General features: G+C 48.0%; 5 protein-coding genes across 5 annotated transcripts; 3 read left to right on the top strand and 2 right to left on the bottom strand.

Moving 5' to 3' along the window:
* Positions 1-624: 624 nt before the first annotated feature.
* N7495_006150 (threonine/serine exporter family protein) lies at positions 625-2,868 on the top strand (the record flags this gene model as incomplete). Its single annotated transcript, XM_057208801.1, has 1 exon — positions 625-2,868. The coding sequence occupies one exon, from the start codon at positions 625-627 to the stop codon at positions 2,866-2,868; it is 2,244 nt and encodes a 747-aa protein (XP_057062575.1).
* Positions 2,869-3,203: 335 nt separating this feature from the next.
* Positions 3,204-3,461, bottom strand: N7495_006149 (putative integral membrane protein; the record flags this gene model as incomplete). Its single annotated transcript, XM_057208800.1, is given in 2 exon segments — positions 3,204-3,375; positions 3,388-3,461. The coding sequence occupies 2 exon segments, from the start codon at positions 3,459-3,461 to the stop codon at positions 3,204-3,206; spliced, it is 246 nt and encodes an 81-aa protein (XP_057062574.1).
* A 484-nt stretch (positions 3,462-3,945) lies between these two features.
* N7495_006148 (uncharacterized protein) lies at positions 3,946-6,389 on the bottom strand (the record flags this gene model as incomplete). The annotated part of the gene is made up of 2 exons (XM_057208799.1): positions 3,946-4,114; positions 4,168-6,389. The coding sequence occupies 2 exons, from the start codon at positions 6,387-6,389 to the stop codon at positions 3,946-3,948; spliced, it is 2,391 nt and encodes a 796-aa protein (XP_057062573.1).
* A 240-nt stretch (positions 6,390-6,629) lies between these two features.
* N7495_006147 (Ribosomal protein S18) lies at positions 6,630-9,735 on the top strand (the record flags this gene model as incomplete). Its single annotated transcript, XM_057208798.1, has 5 exons — positions 6,630-6,774; positions 6,846-7,078; positions 7,178-7,354; positions 7,846-7,938; positions 8,005-9,735. 5 exons carry the CDS (start codon positions 6,630-6,632, stop codon positions 9,733-9,735), a joined length of 2,379 nt encoding a protein of 792 aa, XP_057062572.1.
* A 273-nt stretch (positions 9,736-10,008) lies between these two features.
* Positions 10,009-15,517, top strand: N7495_006146 (Transcriptional coactivator SAGA-type complex Ada1/Tada1; the record flags this gene model as incomplete). The annotated part of the gene is made up of 12 exons (XM_057208797.1): positions 10,009-10,065; positions 10,167-10,707; positions 10,769-10,967; positions 11,025-11,619; positions 11,671-12,058; positions 12,126-12,770; positions 12,823-13,464; positions 13,525-13,599; positions 13,888-14,190; positions 14,300-14,574; positions 14,674-14,782; positions 14,859-15,517. The coding sequence occupies 12 exons, from the start codon at positions 10,009-10,011 to the stop codon at positions 15,515-15,517; spliced, it is 4,488 nt and encodes a 1,495-aa protein (XP_057062571.1).
* Positions 15,518-15,798: the final 281 nt, after the last annotated feature.

Below are 15,798 nucleotides of genomic sequence, written 5' to 3'. Positions count from 1 at the left end.
ATCAGCCACCATGTGACTAGTGACTAGAAATACAGAAGATATCCTCGTATGATATGACGATCCGGTTTCACCCGTTTATTTGTTGGTAAGTATAAATATACAAAGTAAGTTTGGGTGGATCACGAGGAGACTCCACTGGCCACGTTCGAGACCAAATTAGGAAATTTGCCACTTTTTATGTTAATGTTTAATTGTGCATATTTGCACAGTGAGACAGTAAAGCTTGTTCTTTTTTGAGTATGATTTGTACTTTGGATTGGAGTGAAACTGGTGTTTTATATCAAGCCCTGGTAAGCCACAGGAACATTGCAGTACAAATGGCCATCTTCCATGCACAGACCAGCCTTAGTACTATAATCTAACCGGTTTTACTATGTGGAGTCAAAAAGACACAAAGATCCATTTATACGCTAAAGACTGAGTTAAAAAAAATCAATTAGTCCTCCATCCCGCTGTTCATTCATTGTTTAGTTCCTGTTCCTACATATCAATTGAAGCATGCTCTGTTTGTGGGGTATTCATCCATAGCTCCTCTCGTTTCTTGACATATACTCTCTCACCTTTGCACTATTAAATAGACTGAGATCCGGCTGGCTCCGAATATTTTTTCTTATTATCCTCAAAATGCCAGAGCTGGAGAAAGCCCCTTCTCCTCCACACTCTGAAAACTCCGCCAATGATGGTAGTACAACTGTCAATGGAGATGACTCTTTGCACCAGCAGTCTACAACTCAAGATACGGTCACTGGCTTGCCAAGGAAATCTTCTATTCAAGCTACATGGAGGACTGCCAGTCAACGAGTTCGAAATCGCATTGCTACTGTAGCCGAGTCGCTGGGCCGGCCCAGTAATGATACGGGCGATGGTTTGGATTCAAGCTGCTCACCTGAATTTTATGGCGCCACTGATGATTTGAAGAGTTACGCCGCTCGCCAGGCGAAAGATGAAGAGGATGCTGTGGGTGATGGACATCACCATACCCAGGCCCAGCTCTTGTTGCAGCAACTAGGGCTCCCATCCAGCGCACTCAAGAGTACTGCGGAATCAGAACCTCCATCAGGAGCCACGACAGGAGCCACGACTCCTTTCGAAAGTGGCTCATCGACACCTCTCAATGGAGGACTTCTCTCTAATCTGCTCCGGGCTTATGCAGATAATATGGCTACGGGAAGTAGAATCAGTGTCACTTCTACGGAGACTATCGCGGACCCAGAAATTGAAACGGTCCCTTCGATCATGCCATCAACCACGCCCGGCTCACCTAATGCAGATAGCCATCCGAAGAAGAAAGAAAAGGTGAAATGGTACAGCGACAGCGAGGGGGGAAGCAAGTTGAATTTGAGTAATTTGAATCTGAAAAAGGTCACAGATCACAAGAAGAAGAATAATAATTCCTCGGATAATCTTTATACCTCCGCCCTCATCTCGGCCTCGATGGGAATGGGTCGAGTCGCGATGCCGGGTGCAAAAGGTCCGGCTCCTATCAAAGAGCGGAAGAAAGAAAAGCGCAAGAGTAGGAAGAGTTTCAAACTCACTAAGCATATTGCTGCCATGCTCGCTCGTCAACAGTATATTATGCAGCTGTGTCGTGCACTGATGAAGTATGGCGCTCCTACTCACCGTTTGGAAGAGTACATGATGATGACCTCCAATGTGTTGGAGATCAATGCCCAGTTCATGTATATTCCCGGCTGCATGTTCATGTCTTTTGACGATCCTTTGACTCGCACTGCCGAGGTGAAGATTATCCGTGTTATTCAGGGCTTGGATCTCTCTCGCCTGGCCGAGACGCATAATGTGTATAAGAACGTGGTCCATGATATGATCGGTGCCGAGGGTGCCACGATTGAGCTGGATCAGATCATGCAGAAAAAACCACGCTACAACAAATGGATGCTCGTTATCTTGACAGGCCTAGCCAGTGTCGCTGTCGGCCCCTACTCCTTCTCTGCTCGTCCCATCGATCTTCCCATCATCTTCCTCTTAGGCAGCTTGGTAGGCTTCATGCAGTATATTCTCGCTCCATCCTCGGCCACCTACTCCAACGTCCTGGAAGTCTCTGCCGCCATTCTGACATCATTTCTTGCACGCGCCTTTGGAAGTATCAAACACAATGGCAACCATGTGTTTTGTTTCCCCGCTGTGGCGCAATCCTCCATCGCTATGATCCTACCTGGATTCTCGGTTCTCAGTAGTAGTTTGGAGCTGCAATCGCACCAAATGAACGCTGGGTCAATCCGAATGGTCTTCACCATCATCTACTCCCTATTCCTCGGCTACGGCGTGACAGTCGGCACCACTATTTACGGATTGATGGATGGTGCTGCCACCCGTGAACAGACCTGTTCCACGGCTAGTCTCGATGTCTGGCAGAACCAGTATATTCAACACTTCCCATGGGTGGCCCTGTTCTGCATGTTCGCCGCTCTCACCAACCAGGCCAAGTTCAAGCAGCTTCCCATCACAGTATTCTTGGGCGTTTGCGGTTACATCGCCAACTACTTCAGCACGAAGAGACTGGGTTCCCAGGTCGGTAATACCGTCGGTGCCTTCGCTATCGGCCTCTTGGCCAACTTGTACAGTCGTCTCTGGCACGGTCATGCGGCGGCCGCTATCATCCCCGGCATCTTATGTCTGGTTCCATCTGGTCTCGCATCCAGTGGCTCGATCATGGCTGGCTTGGAGTATGCCAATGCTGTCGTTGATCACACAGTCACCACTTCTACCGGTACCACATCGGGAAGTTCATTGACTTCTCTGGGTTATGGAATGATTCAGACTGCCATTGGTATCTCCGTCGGTCTCTTTGTTTCTGCATTGATCGTCTATCCGTCTGGAAAGAAGAGAAGTGGTATCTTCAGCTTATAGAGCTCTGATATGCTTTACTCTTTTTCCTGTGTACATGTTGCATTAATGGTTGTATAAAATTCTCCTTTTTATTTCTAATTGTATATTCCTATGTGAATATTAGCGAGATTCACCTATTTGACTTTGGTTTATTTTGTTTCTGTGAAGTTATTCAGAATTTCATATGGATTCACGTCGAAGGTTTTTGTTTTTATTAGCGATTTACTTACATATTGTTACTGTGCACATGTCAGAATATTAGAATATCAATTTTCCTTATCAATTGATACATTACGCCTGGGCATAAGACAGATCCGGATTCAAAAATTCCCTAGCCTGTACTCCGTATAAAAGCGTCAAGACAACCACAGCGCAAGCATTCGGACCCGATGAACACTTATCCACAGCGCTATATTCCCCGTCGCCTCAGTCTTCTTATCCGCATCAACAATCCGCTGTAAATGTCCCGCAACAAACGGCACAATACACAAATGTCCCACAGCACCGATCAGTTCAGCCCAGTAGAACCTTTCCGTCTACAACCCTCCCCGTTGTCTATGCAAATATAAAGTTGCTGCGTCTGTTGAGATCGAGCCCAGGTTTAGGGATAGCATGGACCAGACCTCTTGGTTGAAGACTCGGTCATATCAGGTTGATAGGATGTTGCTTGGGTTATAGATTGTTGGTGTTATAAGGGCTGAGTTGGTGATATGTTCTACAGGGCGTGCACTAGGGTTCCTGTGCTTATTGCTAGTGGAATTGTGTGGGGGAGGTGAATTGGTTTGAGGGTTAGACCGAAGTCATTTTTATTGCTTCTGATCTTGTAAGCTTGGAAGGTGGTATTGATGTAGATGTGTCTAGGGAAGTAGTAAGTACATGTGCAGTAACTAAGTAGGTAGTTCATATACTAAGGCCACGATAGATTGATACTTCCGTCTTTCGGGGTCGCTGCCCGGAAGTATTGTGCGGGGGGTTTTGTTATATGATTGGAGTTAGAATCGGAATTCGGAGACGGAAAATAGAAAGAATGATGGAGAGAGTTGGACAAAAGTTCGAATTGATTTTATATTCGAATGATTATGTGCATGATATATTGCGCTATACCCAAACCTCATTCGTGATGCCGTCAAACTTCAAGCCCTCCTCGTGTTCACTACGTTTCGTCTCGGCCAAGTGTGTCCACAGATCCGGATATTTTCGTTGCGCCCATTCCTCCACTTGGTCCTTCCAGTATTGGTACAAGATAGCATTGTAGAACAAACCAATCCTATATAAAATTAGCATTTTTCAAAAGTTGGATAGGTTCTTGGTACAGCTTACGTTGTGCTAGTGGGAGGCACTCCAATCTCTGCTTGCATTTGGTCAATAGCCTTGCTTGCCAAGTCAAACTCGCATTGAGCCGCTAGCGCTTCAATATATGCAGTATACAGGCGGCGGTCGATTTCAAAATCTAGCTTTTTGAGCTTTTGCATCATCTTTAACGCTTCCTGTGTGCCGTTGTGGTGCTTCTGACAGACTTGGAAGAAGATAGCAATGGTCTTGTACGAGGGTCCTTCATCTGATTGCAGAATTTGGCGAAAGATCTCCATGCTCTTTTCGGTCATATCGCATGCGGCATATGCCAGCATCATTCCATTATAGACTCGAGTGTTGAGTTCCACCTCCAGGTCAAGTTTGAGCATATTATGCACCAGCTCTAGATTAGTAGCGTCAGTCATCCGGGCCAGTCCCTGGAAGCACCGCGCATAGGTGTCAGGCTTAGGACGGCGGGTCGGATCTTCAGCCTGGCGCATGTGTCCAAAGACATGAACCGCATGGTCACTGTTCTTGCGTTCAAAGAATGAGCACATTAGCTCAGTGCGCACGGCAACCCCGGTCTCGGGAAATGCTAATTTCAACAGCTGGTAGACCTCCCATGCATCTGACTCTGCTTGATTCAAATCCAGAATAAAATCAGTGACTGCAGTTCGAATGATTGTCTTTCCTTCACTATCGTAGCTTCCCAACCTGGGACGCAGCAAGTCAGAAACAGCCTCCCAGTCGTGGCGATAAAGAAGCATGTGCGTCAATGCGGCAATGGTTGCTGGTTCTAGACGGATCTCATCTTCAAAGAGAGGGTCAAGGAGGGATGCAATTTGCTGAAACAACTCATCCCTTTTCTCTGACGTGCAAAGCATAGTAATAAGGTCGTTGGCCAGGGGAAGTTTCTCACCAGTCAGACGACTAGGGTCTAGTCGATCTTCTAGAATTTCAAGGGAGCGTTCAACATCACCGGCTTGGATATGCGACTCCAACAGAAGCAGGTAAGTCTGCTCGTCTGTATCGAGGCCCCACTCTCGGGCCAAGGTTGCAAATGCCGAGGCAAGTTGTGGGTTTTGTACAGAATTGGCATACTGAAGGAGGTCGTTCAGGTCGGCGATGCTGAGTGCTTCTTGAAGCTGAGGATTTGTCGCAAACCATGACTTCGCTTTCTCGGCAAGTGATGGTGCACTGCTGCCTCGTGCTGCTTCCCATAAAAGAGAGATACCGATGGTCTCCGAAACAGGCCCTTGCGGGAGAGATTCGAAGATAGGTTTCGCCCACTTGTTTTCAGCATTGAAGATGGCATGCTTGATCACAGCATTCTTAGCGGCCATAGATGGCTCGGAACTGCCGGTGATTGGGCACTCATACACTGTTTGAACTGCTTTGAAAAGGTTCTGGGCTATGAGAAGATTGATCAATTCCTCGTGTGAGGCCTGATCGAACTTGATACCATATTGCTCAAGCTCCTGGGTGATTTTCCGCAGCTGATGTCGGTCATCTTTCATGGCGAACCCTTTGAGAACGGTAAGCCAAGGAGACGGCTTCGCTCCGCGCAATTGACCTCCAAACTTGACAAGAGTGTGACGGGCCTCCTCAGGATTCCCATTCGTTGCCAGGAGATTGATGTAGATAAGTAGACTGGGCCGGCTGATGCGATTGGGACCGAAGCCATGATCGGCGCAGAGTTCGAGATAGGCAAAACGAGCGATCTTCATGATTGTATCGCGCGACTCGGGAAGAATCTGCGCCTCGGAAAGCACAAATAGCATCCTTTCAAGACTCTCGACCGAGAACACATCCTGCCATTCATGGTCCTCCATTTCCTTCTGCTGCCGCTTGAGGTGCTTCCATGTCATAGAGAGCAAGCGGGCTTGATACAAGGTGATCACTCCAGGGAATTCCCCTCTGGTATTGAAAAATAGCTGAAAAGCTTTTACCAGAGTCCGAGTTGGTGGTGCTCTGCTCTTGTCCTCCAATGTCCGCTTCAGGTCGGTCATCGGCTGGAGGCCTTTCTCTGAGGACAAGGTGGAGGTGCCTTCGCCTGCCTTTGATGTAGACAAATTGAAGGCGAATAAGGTCCTTTGGGACACATAAGTGAGACTGGATATGTGAGATCGTGGCCGTGGCCGTGCGGGGGATATAGTATGCAACAGTCGGTTCCGGCAGCATCTGGAAAAGTAGAGAGGCTCGTTATTGATGATAGCCCTACAGACTCGTCTCGTTAAATGAGACTGCATGGCTTGTTGAGCTCAATTGAGTAGAAATGACGGAGCTGAGTTTAAGATGGGCGAAGAACTAGAGGTTGTAGTTTGTAAGGGCTGGCTTCGCGACGCGGAGCTGGTAATAAATAAGAAGCGGAAAGGTGGTCTTGGCGTTATGAAAAAGATCAAGATCCATTGCCGCGTTGATCCTAGTCACCAACCCAACCTTCCTACTCCGCACCAATTTTTCTGGGATTCAAAGTCTGATATTCCAGAATGTCTTCGAATATTTTTTACTCCTGCTCGCTGCTGCGAACCGTCACAAACGCCATCCCTTCGGCATGCCGATGGAGTTCGACGTCCTCGAACTCGACGGCGTCCTTGAGCCGCTTCACCTCCCAACGAGCCCCCGTGTCACCGAGTATGTTACGATGGAAACCTCTCTCGTGGGGCATCCCTTTCTATAGTGATTCATCTCTGACTGAGCCATAGGTCGTGCGCCTAACCGACGCCGGTTACCTAACCGCATGCGATTCCTTGAAGATCAAAAGGCCCAAGGTGAAAGCAGAGCTCTTGAGAGATTTCAACCCCGTGAGTGGAAGGCTGGTGATATCTATTCTCCTCATGATCTGAGTCCTGCGGAGATGAAGAAGTGGGGAAAGCGCCAGAGTCCTTCGCGGGATGCTTTCGATGCATTGGACCTTAACCCATTGAGCTTATACAAGGTATGAACAAATGCAACTATTCTTGACTTGTTTTGTGCACTCCTTTTCTTAAATGGAACCGATTGAAACGATTTATTGCTGACATTGTCCCTCAAATAGAACTTTGCCGTCATGTCCGAATATGTGTCGCCGCTGGGACTTATCAAGCACCGAAACCAAACTGGACTGCGACCTGTCAACCAACGTAAGATTGCCAAGGCCCTTCGCCGAGCTATGGGACTCGGTCTGATGCCTTCTGTGCACCGACACCCCGAGATCTTGGTCAGCGAGATCAGGGTAAAGATGGAGAGTAGAAGAGGTTACTAATGGCGAATCACAAATCTCCATGAAACCAGCTATATGATTTTCTTTTATAGATGAATGGGCTAGAAGGGGCTCATCCTCGTGTATCATTAGTTTCAGCGCACATGATCTATTCTACCATTTACACAGTTTATCCGGTTGAATTATTTTCTATAAGACTGTATATTGAGCTTAAGTGAAGAGAAGTCCAAGAACTACCCAAATTTGAGAGACGGAAATGTATTATCATGTATTTAATATGAAGCAAAAGATATAAGAAAGTGATAGCAGATGAATCCATGGATGTAGGATTTCCCCACTAAAAGAGATGCCCCTGTACGTCAGTCCCGTAAACATAACCTCTTTCTATTGACCCCTCGAACATCCCTCCAGGGCTTTATCAAATTATCATTATCCTTCAATGTCAATCACAAACGGTATTTCAATCCTTCCTCTCATAAATCTGATCATCCCCTGACTATCAGTTAGAATCTATCTGGGCAGCCAGCCCCTCCACCACCCGCGGCCAGCCCACCCAGCTCTCCTCGGACTCCAAGGGTGAGCGGCTTGCATATGCCGTACGACATTCATAAGATTTCCTTGTCATCTTTCCTTGATAATGCTTCTAACCGATACTATTTCAGTCCAACAAATCTATCTTCTTGCGTTCAATCGATGATCCCGCAATCGCCCGCCAGTATACCGAACACAAGGCACAGACAACTGTCGCCCGAATCTCCCCCTCCGGCTTCTATGTAGCCAGTGGTGACGCTGCTGGTACAGTGCGAGTGTGGGATTGTGTCGGAGAGGGTATTACCAAGGGCGAATACAGCATTGTAAACGGCCGCATTAACGACTTAGCCTGGGATGGCGATTCGCAGCGCATTATTGCCGTGGGTGACGGCAAGCAGCGATATGGCCACTGTATCACTTGGGACAGTGGAAACACTGTTGGGGAAATCTTTGGTCACACACAGCAGATCAACTCGGTTTCAATCAGGCAACAGCGGCCTCTCCGAGCAGCCGCCGCCGGCGACGACAAGAAGCTTGTCTTCTACCACGGTGCGCCTTTCAAGTTCAACATGGGAATTGGAGACAAGCACACGAACTACATTTACGGCGTCGGATTCAGCCCAGACGGCTCGACTTTGGTCAGCGTGGGTGGGGACCGAAAGATTTGGCTATATGATGGCAAGACTGGAGAAACGAAAGGCCAGATCGGAGAGGGAGAGCACAAGGGTAGCATTTTCGGTCTCTCTTGGTCCCAGGATTCCAAGAAATTTGTAACTGCCAGTGCGGACCGGACTGTCAAGATCTGGGACGTTGAAGCAGGTAAATCCACCCAGAGCTGGACTCTTGGAGAGGACGGCGCTATGGCTGTTCGCGATCAGCAAGTCGGTGTTGTCTGGCCACCCGCGCGCAGTGATAACCTGCTTATTAGTTTGTCTCTTAGCGGAGACTTGAACTACCTGGTGGAGGGAACCCCCAAGCCACGCCAAGTGGTTCAAGGCCACCAGAAGAACATTACATCAATGAGCCAATCAATTCAGGACGGAAAGGAGACCCTTTGGACTGGTAGCTTTGAGGGCCGAGTCTGCAGCTGGGATGTTCCCTCGGGCTCCGCTGGAGAAATTGAAGGAGAAGGCCACCCTGGTTACATTTCTGGATTGGTCCCAACTTCGGAGGGATCTGGAAGAATCTACAGTGTCGGCTGGGACGACACGATCCGCTCTATCGATATTGGAGCCAAGACGTATACCGGCAGTGCCTCAAAACTCACTGGTCAGCCTAAGGGCGTCGCCGCTGGTGATTCTACCGTGCTGGTGGGTGCTGCGGAGGCTGTCGAGATCTTTGTTGATGGCAAGAAGACCGGAGACTACAAGCTCAACTTCCCAGTTACCACAGTTGCAGCCCATGGTACTGTGGCAGCGGTGGGTGGTGAGGATGGTTCTGTTCAGATCTGTACAGTCGCAAGCTCTAGCCTGTCTTCTCAAGCCGAAATTAAAGCCTCCCGGAACCAGATCTCTACGCTGGCATTCTCCCCGGATGCCTCACTTTTGGCAGTTGGTGATCTGCGCGGTCGTGTTCTAGTCTACAAGGTGGCAGATGGCAGTCTGGTAACCGACCGTTGGACTGCACACACAGCGCGAATCACATCTATATCCTGGAATCCGGCTGGCTCACATGTCGTGAGTGGCTCTCTGGACACCAACATCTTTGTTTGGAGCTTGGCAAATCCTGGCGATTGGCTTGAACTGAAGAATGCCCACAAAGAAGGTGTTAACGGTGTGGCTTGGATTGAATCAGGCTCAAAGATCGCATCAGCGGGTGCTGATGCTGCTGTAAAGGTTTGGAAGGTTGAAGGACTAAAATAAGATATTCATGTAAATAAAATCTTCGAGATCCGAATTTCATTACTTTCATTAGTACATTACTAAATACTATTAGTAGTAGCCAAAAGGGAAGAGGAAAGAAGGTGCGTGGAGCCGCTAAGACCAGGATGTGGTCATAACCCGCTATTGCTATGACGCACCACAACAAACTTCAACCTTGCAAATTTCGAGTGAGACTTGCCCTGAAAGAACCTAAAATCTCTGTATCATGAGCCTCCTAGAGGTAGTCGGCTTGAGTGTGAAGTAAAGCTGGCCATGTCACCGTTCGGAGCTCCAAGCAAAAGCTCCTCTCGTCGCAAAGAGCGGCCAAAGGTAACATCCTAGCCCTACGCACACGCGGCCGTACCTACACAAACGGGTGTACATGGAATGCTGGAAAAAATTGGAAAAAAAATTGGCAAGTTGACTAACAGCTTCTGCAGCTTCGAGATGCGACCTTTGTCCTGCCACGAACCGGTCAGCGCTTAAAGGGCTTCGTGAACCTACGCAGCTCCACGCAATCTACGGAAGCTTCTGAAAATGAGGAAGATAATGAACGGCGTGGATTACTTACTGGAGACATTGAAATTCCTCATGGAGTTGCAGCTCGGCTATCAAAATGGGTGCGAGAGCTATGGGCGTGGGCTTGTTCATTCGTCACCTCGGAGCAAGGAATTGGAATTTTGAAGTGCAGCTTGGCATACTTACTCGGCTCGATGGCGACGTTCATTCCTGCGATTTCTTCCCTTCTTGGACAGCAAGATGGCAAACATATGGTAGCTACGGTCACCGTATACTTCCATCCAGCAAGAACCAAGGGAAGTATGTACCGCGCCTCAATCTGCGCGTTACTCGCATTCTGCTACTCGAGTTTTCTGTCAATCACGAGTATGCTGCTTGAGAGATACTTCCAAGACACCTTGAACAAACCAGTCCTGGGTCATGCTTTAGTTCTTATCGTATTTTGCGGGGGTGGTGAGTATTTTCCCTTGAGGTGCAGCTACTACCCAGCTATGTGAACATCAGTGACTAATAGATATGGCGATGATAGGATTGGGCTTTGTCGGGTGGACCAAGCAGCGACTCAAAGATCCTGTGGTGAACGTCGCATGTTCGCTCACATCCCTTGCAACAATCACTGTTTTGACCAAGGAAGGTGCTGTCCAGAGTGGTGATCTGTCTTTAAACAAGATATCCCAGGTTTTGAAAATGGTTTTGATGGGAATTTTAGCTACGTGAGTGATATGTTCCTAAGCATATACTTTGAACAACTTCTAATACTCGCTTGACAGCATGACTGTATCATTTCTGATTTTTCCCATCTCGGCACGAAAGAAGCTTCGCGCAAATCTTGTTACAGTCACTGACACGCTGGCGATCATGCTAGCTATCATTACAGACAGCTTTCTCAGCGGTTCAGAGGAAGAACTGACATCTGCTGAATTTTTAGACGCACAAACCAAACATCGTAAAGCTTACAATCAGCTTGATAATCTGGTCAGGGACGCAAAACTTGAGCACTTGTTTGCAGGCACTGAAAGAGAGTATCGCCTTGAAAAGAAACTTGTTCGCTGGGTGCAGGATATTACCCATAATATGGGAGGATTGCGAAGTGCAGCTGCTCTCCAGTTCAGTCTGATTCGGGAAACAGCAGTCATGGAACCTAGCTCATCTAGTGAGCCGCTAACTCCTCGTTTTGACTATGTTTCGCGATCGTGGTCATTTGCCGATGGTGATGGGCCATTTCTCGAGCCAATTGATGAACGTCCAGAGGCGGACCTTTCGCCTGGTGGAGATACTCCAGTCCAGGGCAACGAAATGAACAAGGCGGCACTTGCTCCTGCAGATGTTTTCACCGTGTTCATTTCCCACTTGGGTCCATCAATGGTAAATTCTTGGAACCCATCAAAACTAAATGGAGCTAATTGAGAAAAATAGCGATCGCTAGCCTTCACGTTGAAAGAGATTTTCAACGAGATTCCATTTGGCCCTGCTCCAGACTACAAAGTGTCAATAAATAGCCGCCTTCGAAATAGCCTTGACCGTGCTCTCAACCTTTACCAGGAGTCACGTCAAAGCACATTGAAATCCCTCTATCAAAAAACAGAGGCGATGAAACTGAAGAGCTCAGAGGCTGAAGCGGATCTCGAAGAAGTATCTGCCAGCTGCGGCCATTTCAGCTTCTCACTTCAAGAGTTTGGGGAGCAGTTGCACGACCTGCTGAATATTTTGGATGAATTACAACTCGAGGCCGAAGAAAGACCGTGCGGACGATCCTGGTCTTGGTTGAAGTTTTGGCAGACAAAGGAGCCAGTGATTGAGACAGGTATGTGATTCAATTTCAACGAGCAAGCTGACCCTTTGATTGTTATATCCTGACTTACTGATTCCAGGCTTATTCAATGGCTCTGAAACCATCTCCCGCCATCACATCTCTCGTAGTCTCACATCCAAAGACAAACTCACGGCAGCTCCTCATATACGTCGACGACCTAATACCGATACATCCATCAAAGAAAGATTGGGCTATCGGCTTTGGAAGTCTCTTGAATTCTTCCGGCGAGATGACACTAAATATGCAATCAAGGTTGGAACCGGTGCTGCGCTTTATGCGCTGCCTGCCTTTCTTCCTTCGTCCCGTCCGTTCTACCAACACTGGAGAGGCGAATGGGGATTGTTATCGTACATGTTGGTGTGTTCAATGACAATCGGGGCTTCTAATACTACTGGGTTATCTCGCTTCTTCGGTACATGCCTAGGAGCTGTTTGTGCAATTCTCGTCTGGTACACTACAGGCGGTAATGCGTACGGTCTTGCCTTTTTTGGATGGTCAATGACCATGTGGACAGCTTGGATCACTATTGTTCGAGGCAATGGACCCATGGCTCGATTCATAATGCTAACGTATAACTTATCTGTGTTGTACGCTTATTCACTAGCTCAGAAAGAGGCCGATGGTGACCAGGACGAAGGAGGCACGGAACCAATTATCACGGAGATTGTACTTCATCGCGTGGTTGCGGTGTTCAGTGGATGCAGTAAGTACTTTCCTTTGAATACGCGAATACAGATGGCTGACAGATGTACTAGTTTGGGGTATTATCATCACTCGAGTGATCTGGCCTATTAGTGCGAGAAATCGATTGAAAGATGGCCTCAGTATCCTTTGGCTGCGGCTGGGATTGATTTGGAAACGCGACCCACTATCTAATATGGCGAATCACGGCCATTCAATTCTATATATGAACTCGCGAGAGAAACTAGAGCTCGAAAGATCCCTATCTCGATTGGAGTCTCTTCTGGTTGCAGCAGGATCCGAGTTTGAGCTGCGGAGCGCCTTTGCCGATGTTCAGTATGCTGATATCATCCAGCGTACTCGAAGCATGGTGAATGCGTTCAATGCAATGAATCTCGAGCTCATGAAAAGCGATACAGTCACTTCAGGTGAAGTGAATCTTCTTAAATATACAGCCAAAGAACGGTGGCAGCTGTCTGCTCGAATCAGCCATCTTCTAACAGGTAAGTCTTCCTCTTCCATCATTTTGGGCAAGAACGCTGAGTGTTGCTTAGTTATGGCATCTTCTATGAAACTTGAATACCCACTGAGCGATGTCTTGCCTAGCATTGATCATGCACGCGACAGGTTGCTGGCTCGTATCTACCATTATCGTCAGGACCATGAGGAATCTCGACTGACCACAGATGAGGACTGTGCCCTACTATATGCATACAGTGAGTACTCACAAACGTTGCTCACTATATATTGAACTAATCTCTATTGTCTATTACTAGTTCTCGTGACTGGCCAGTTGTCTCAGGAGATTACCAAGACCATAGACACCATTTTGCAACTATTTGGCGTTCTGAGTGAGGATGTAGTTCAGCTCGTGTAGAAGGTCCGAAGTTCGAATTGGAAATCAGATGATAGTTTTTTTTTTCTTATGTAACAAAACCTTGGTAAGTGCTTTTTGCCTGCCATATGTAGCTAATAAAAGCTGGTTTCGGGGAAGTGAGGCTATCCGTTTCTGTTATTACTGGCGGGGGCAACCACCTTTCGGAAACCTCCCTCCTTCCCTTCCTTTTCATCATCAATCCATCATAGCTGCAACTCATCACCCATCATCCTTTTCCACCTCTATTCAACCCGATCGCTAGACTTTCGGACCCTTCATGAATGCCTAATTCCTCTCCCTTTCTGCCGCCCTTCGGCCTCGCCTCGTCGCGCTCTTGCGAGTCCTACAGCCGCTATGCAGATCGACCCGGCTGCCCTGAGTCGGACTGAATCAGCATCAAACCCGGCGAAGAGTGCGGCGATAAATGCCCCGGCGACCATAAAGTCATCTAGAGCTCTGATATCAGTGCCGCGGCTCGACCTAGAGCATGCTTATACCGACCTGAAAGCCGCGGTCGGAGACAAGTGGGCCGAGTACAAGGAATCCACAGCCCTTTTCCTACTAGGTATGAAGCTCATTGGCGCATGAATCTATCGTTGTTTCTTACTCTCCATTGTCCGCAACTAGGAATTGGCCTGAAGTATGCTGACCCCCTGGCCTCTTACCTCTTATAGGACACTACAATCAGAACGAATACGCGTCGCGAGTCGATTACTTCTTATGCGCAGATCCTAAAACTGTACATCTACACAATAACTTCGTTTGCGCGATTCTCGGGAATCTAACACGAGATCTTCCCGATCATGGCGTTGCCAACTGGGTCTCGGCGAACGATAAGCCTTCGTTGGTGTCCAAGCCAGTCTCGGGCGATGCCGCAGAACAGAGACTGAAGACTGAGGTTATGCAACTGCCTCCAAGGGACCGTCGGCGTATCAAGGCAATACCAGAGGTAAGTGACTGACACAATGAATCAACAATCCCACGACAACGGCGGCCATTTGGTCCACTCGGTACTATCAAAATTTAATTTACTAATAACGCCGAACAGCGAGATCCCAACGATTCGATACCCAGTGAGCTGGAGCTCTACAATATTGCCAAGAATATCAAGCTCCCAAGTCAAGTGCCGGCTAGTGCTGGTGGTTTGAACAAGACCAGTAAGAAAGCATCTTTCCATCGCGCGCTTTAACACCCCAACATTAAACTTCCGCTGACCAATTGTGTGCTTTCCAGACTGGGAACTGGAGATTCGAAAACGATATGCGCAGCCTCTTGCCGCGGAGACCGGCGAGTTCCCTGACGCAGAGTCCATTTATGCTCGTATGGTACCCATGTGTTACGAAGAGTCGCTTCCTGGAGGCGCGGGCATGCCATGTGCCGAGTTCATGGCAATTGCGACGGAGACCTTTGTCAAAGAGGTCTTGTCTGCGGTGTTCTCGCGCACTCGATCTAATGGCCCTTCAGGTACGATTAATGGCATGATGATGAGAAAATATCGGGAACAATTGGAACGAGAAGAACTCGCCTTCACCAGAGGTGAAATCTCGAAGGATACTGCCACCGGTCTACTTCCTGTCGAGGCAAAAGAGGCTAGTCTTCGCAGACCTCTCAGTGTTAAGGACCTACGCCTTACCTTGGAGCTCAGTCGTGGTGTGCTAGGTCACATGCCACTAATCATTGATCAAATAATGGGTGGGTATTTCGAGAATGAGCTCGACACAGAAAAGCAAGATCCGGTGGAAAACGGATTTATTGAAGCGCATGAACCTAAGGTCGATGAAGATGAGATGGATATCGATGATGATTCTCTACTGGATTGGGAAGGAGGTACAGACATCGACCGGGAGCAGCTGGGCTCTTTACTTGACGAGTGCCTTTCCATGGCTGCGTGAAGATCGATCTGAAGCTTGAACCACATTATATTTCCTTTTCTCGGGGTTCTCGGACTCTTGGTGGTAAGAGCGGCGTCTGGGATTGTCATGGCTCTGGTGCTCATAATTTGCATCTGTTTCTGGAGTTCTTTTTTTTACCTTCTGAAGATCTGTCCGGACCGATCCTTCTTGATTATTTTTGCTGATTCTTTTCAAACTACCCCCTTTGTCTTGTACAGTACCATTTTCTTTACGGTCAACGTGAGCGCGGCCAGGGACAGGAAGTTTTCAACATAAAAAGC

Source organism: Penicillium taxi (assembly GCF_028828555.1).
Source record: "Penicillium taxi strain IBT 34144 chromosome Unknown utg000004l_segment0_segment0, whole genome shotgun sequence".
NCBI classification, from domain to species: domain Eukaryota; kingdom Fungi; phylum Ascomycota; class Eurotiomycetes; order Eurotiales; family Aspergillaceae; genus Penicillium; species Penicillium taxi.
Note: the sequence above shows the minus strand (reverse complement) of the source record. Positions and strands in the feature narration are given on the sequence as shown.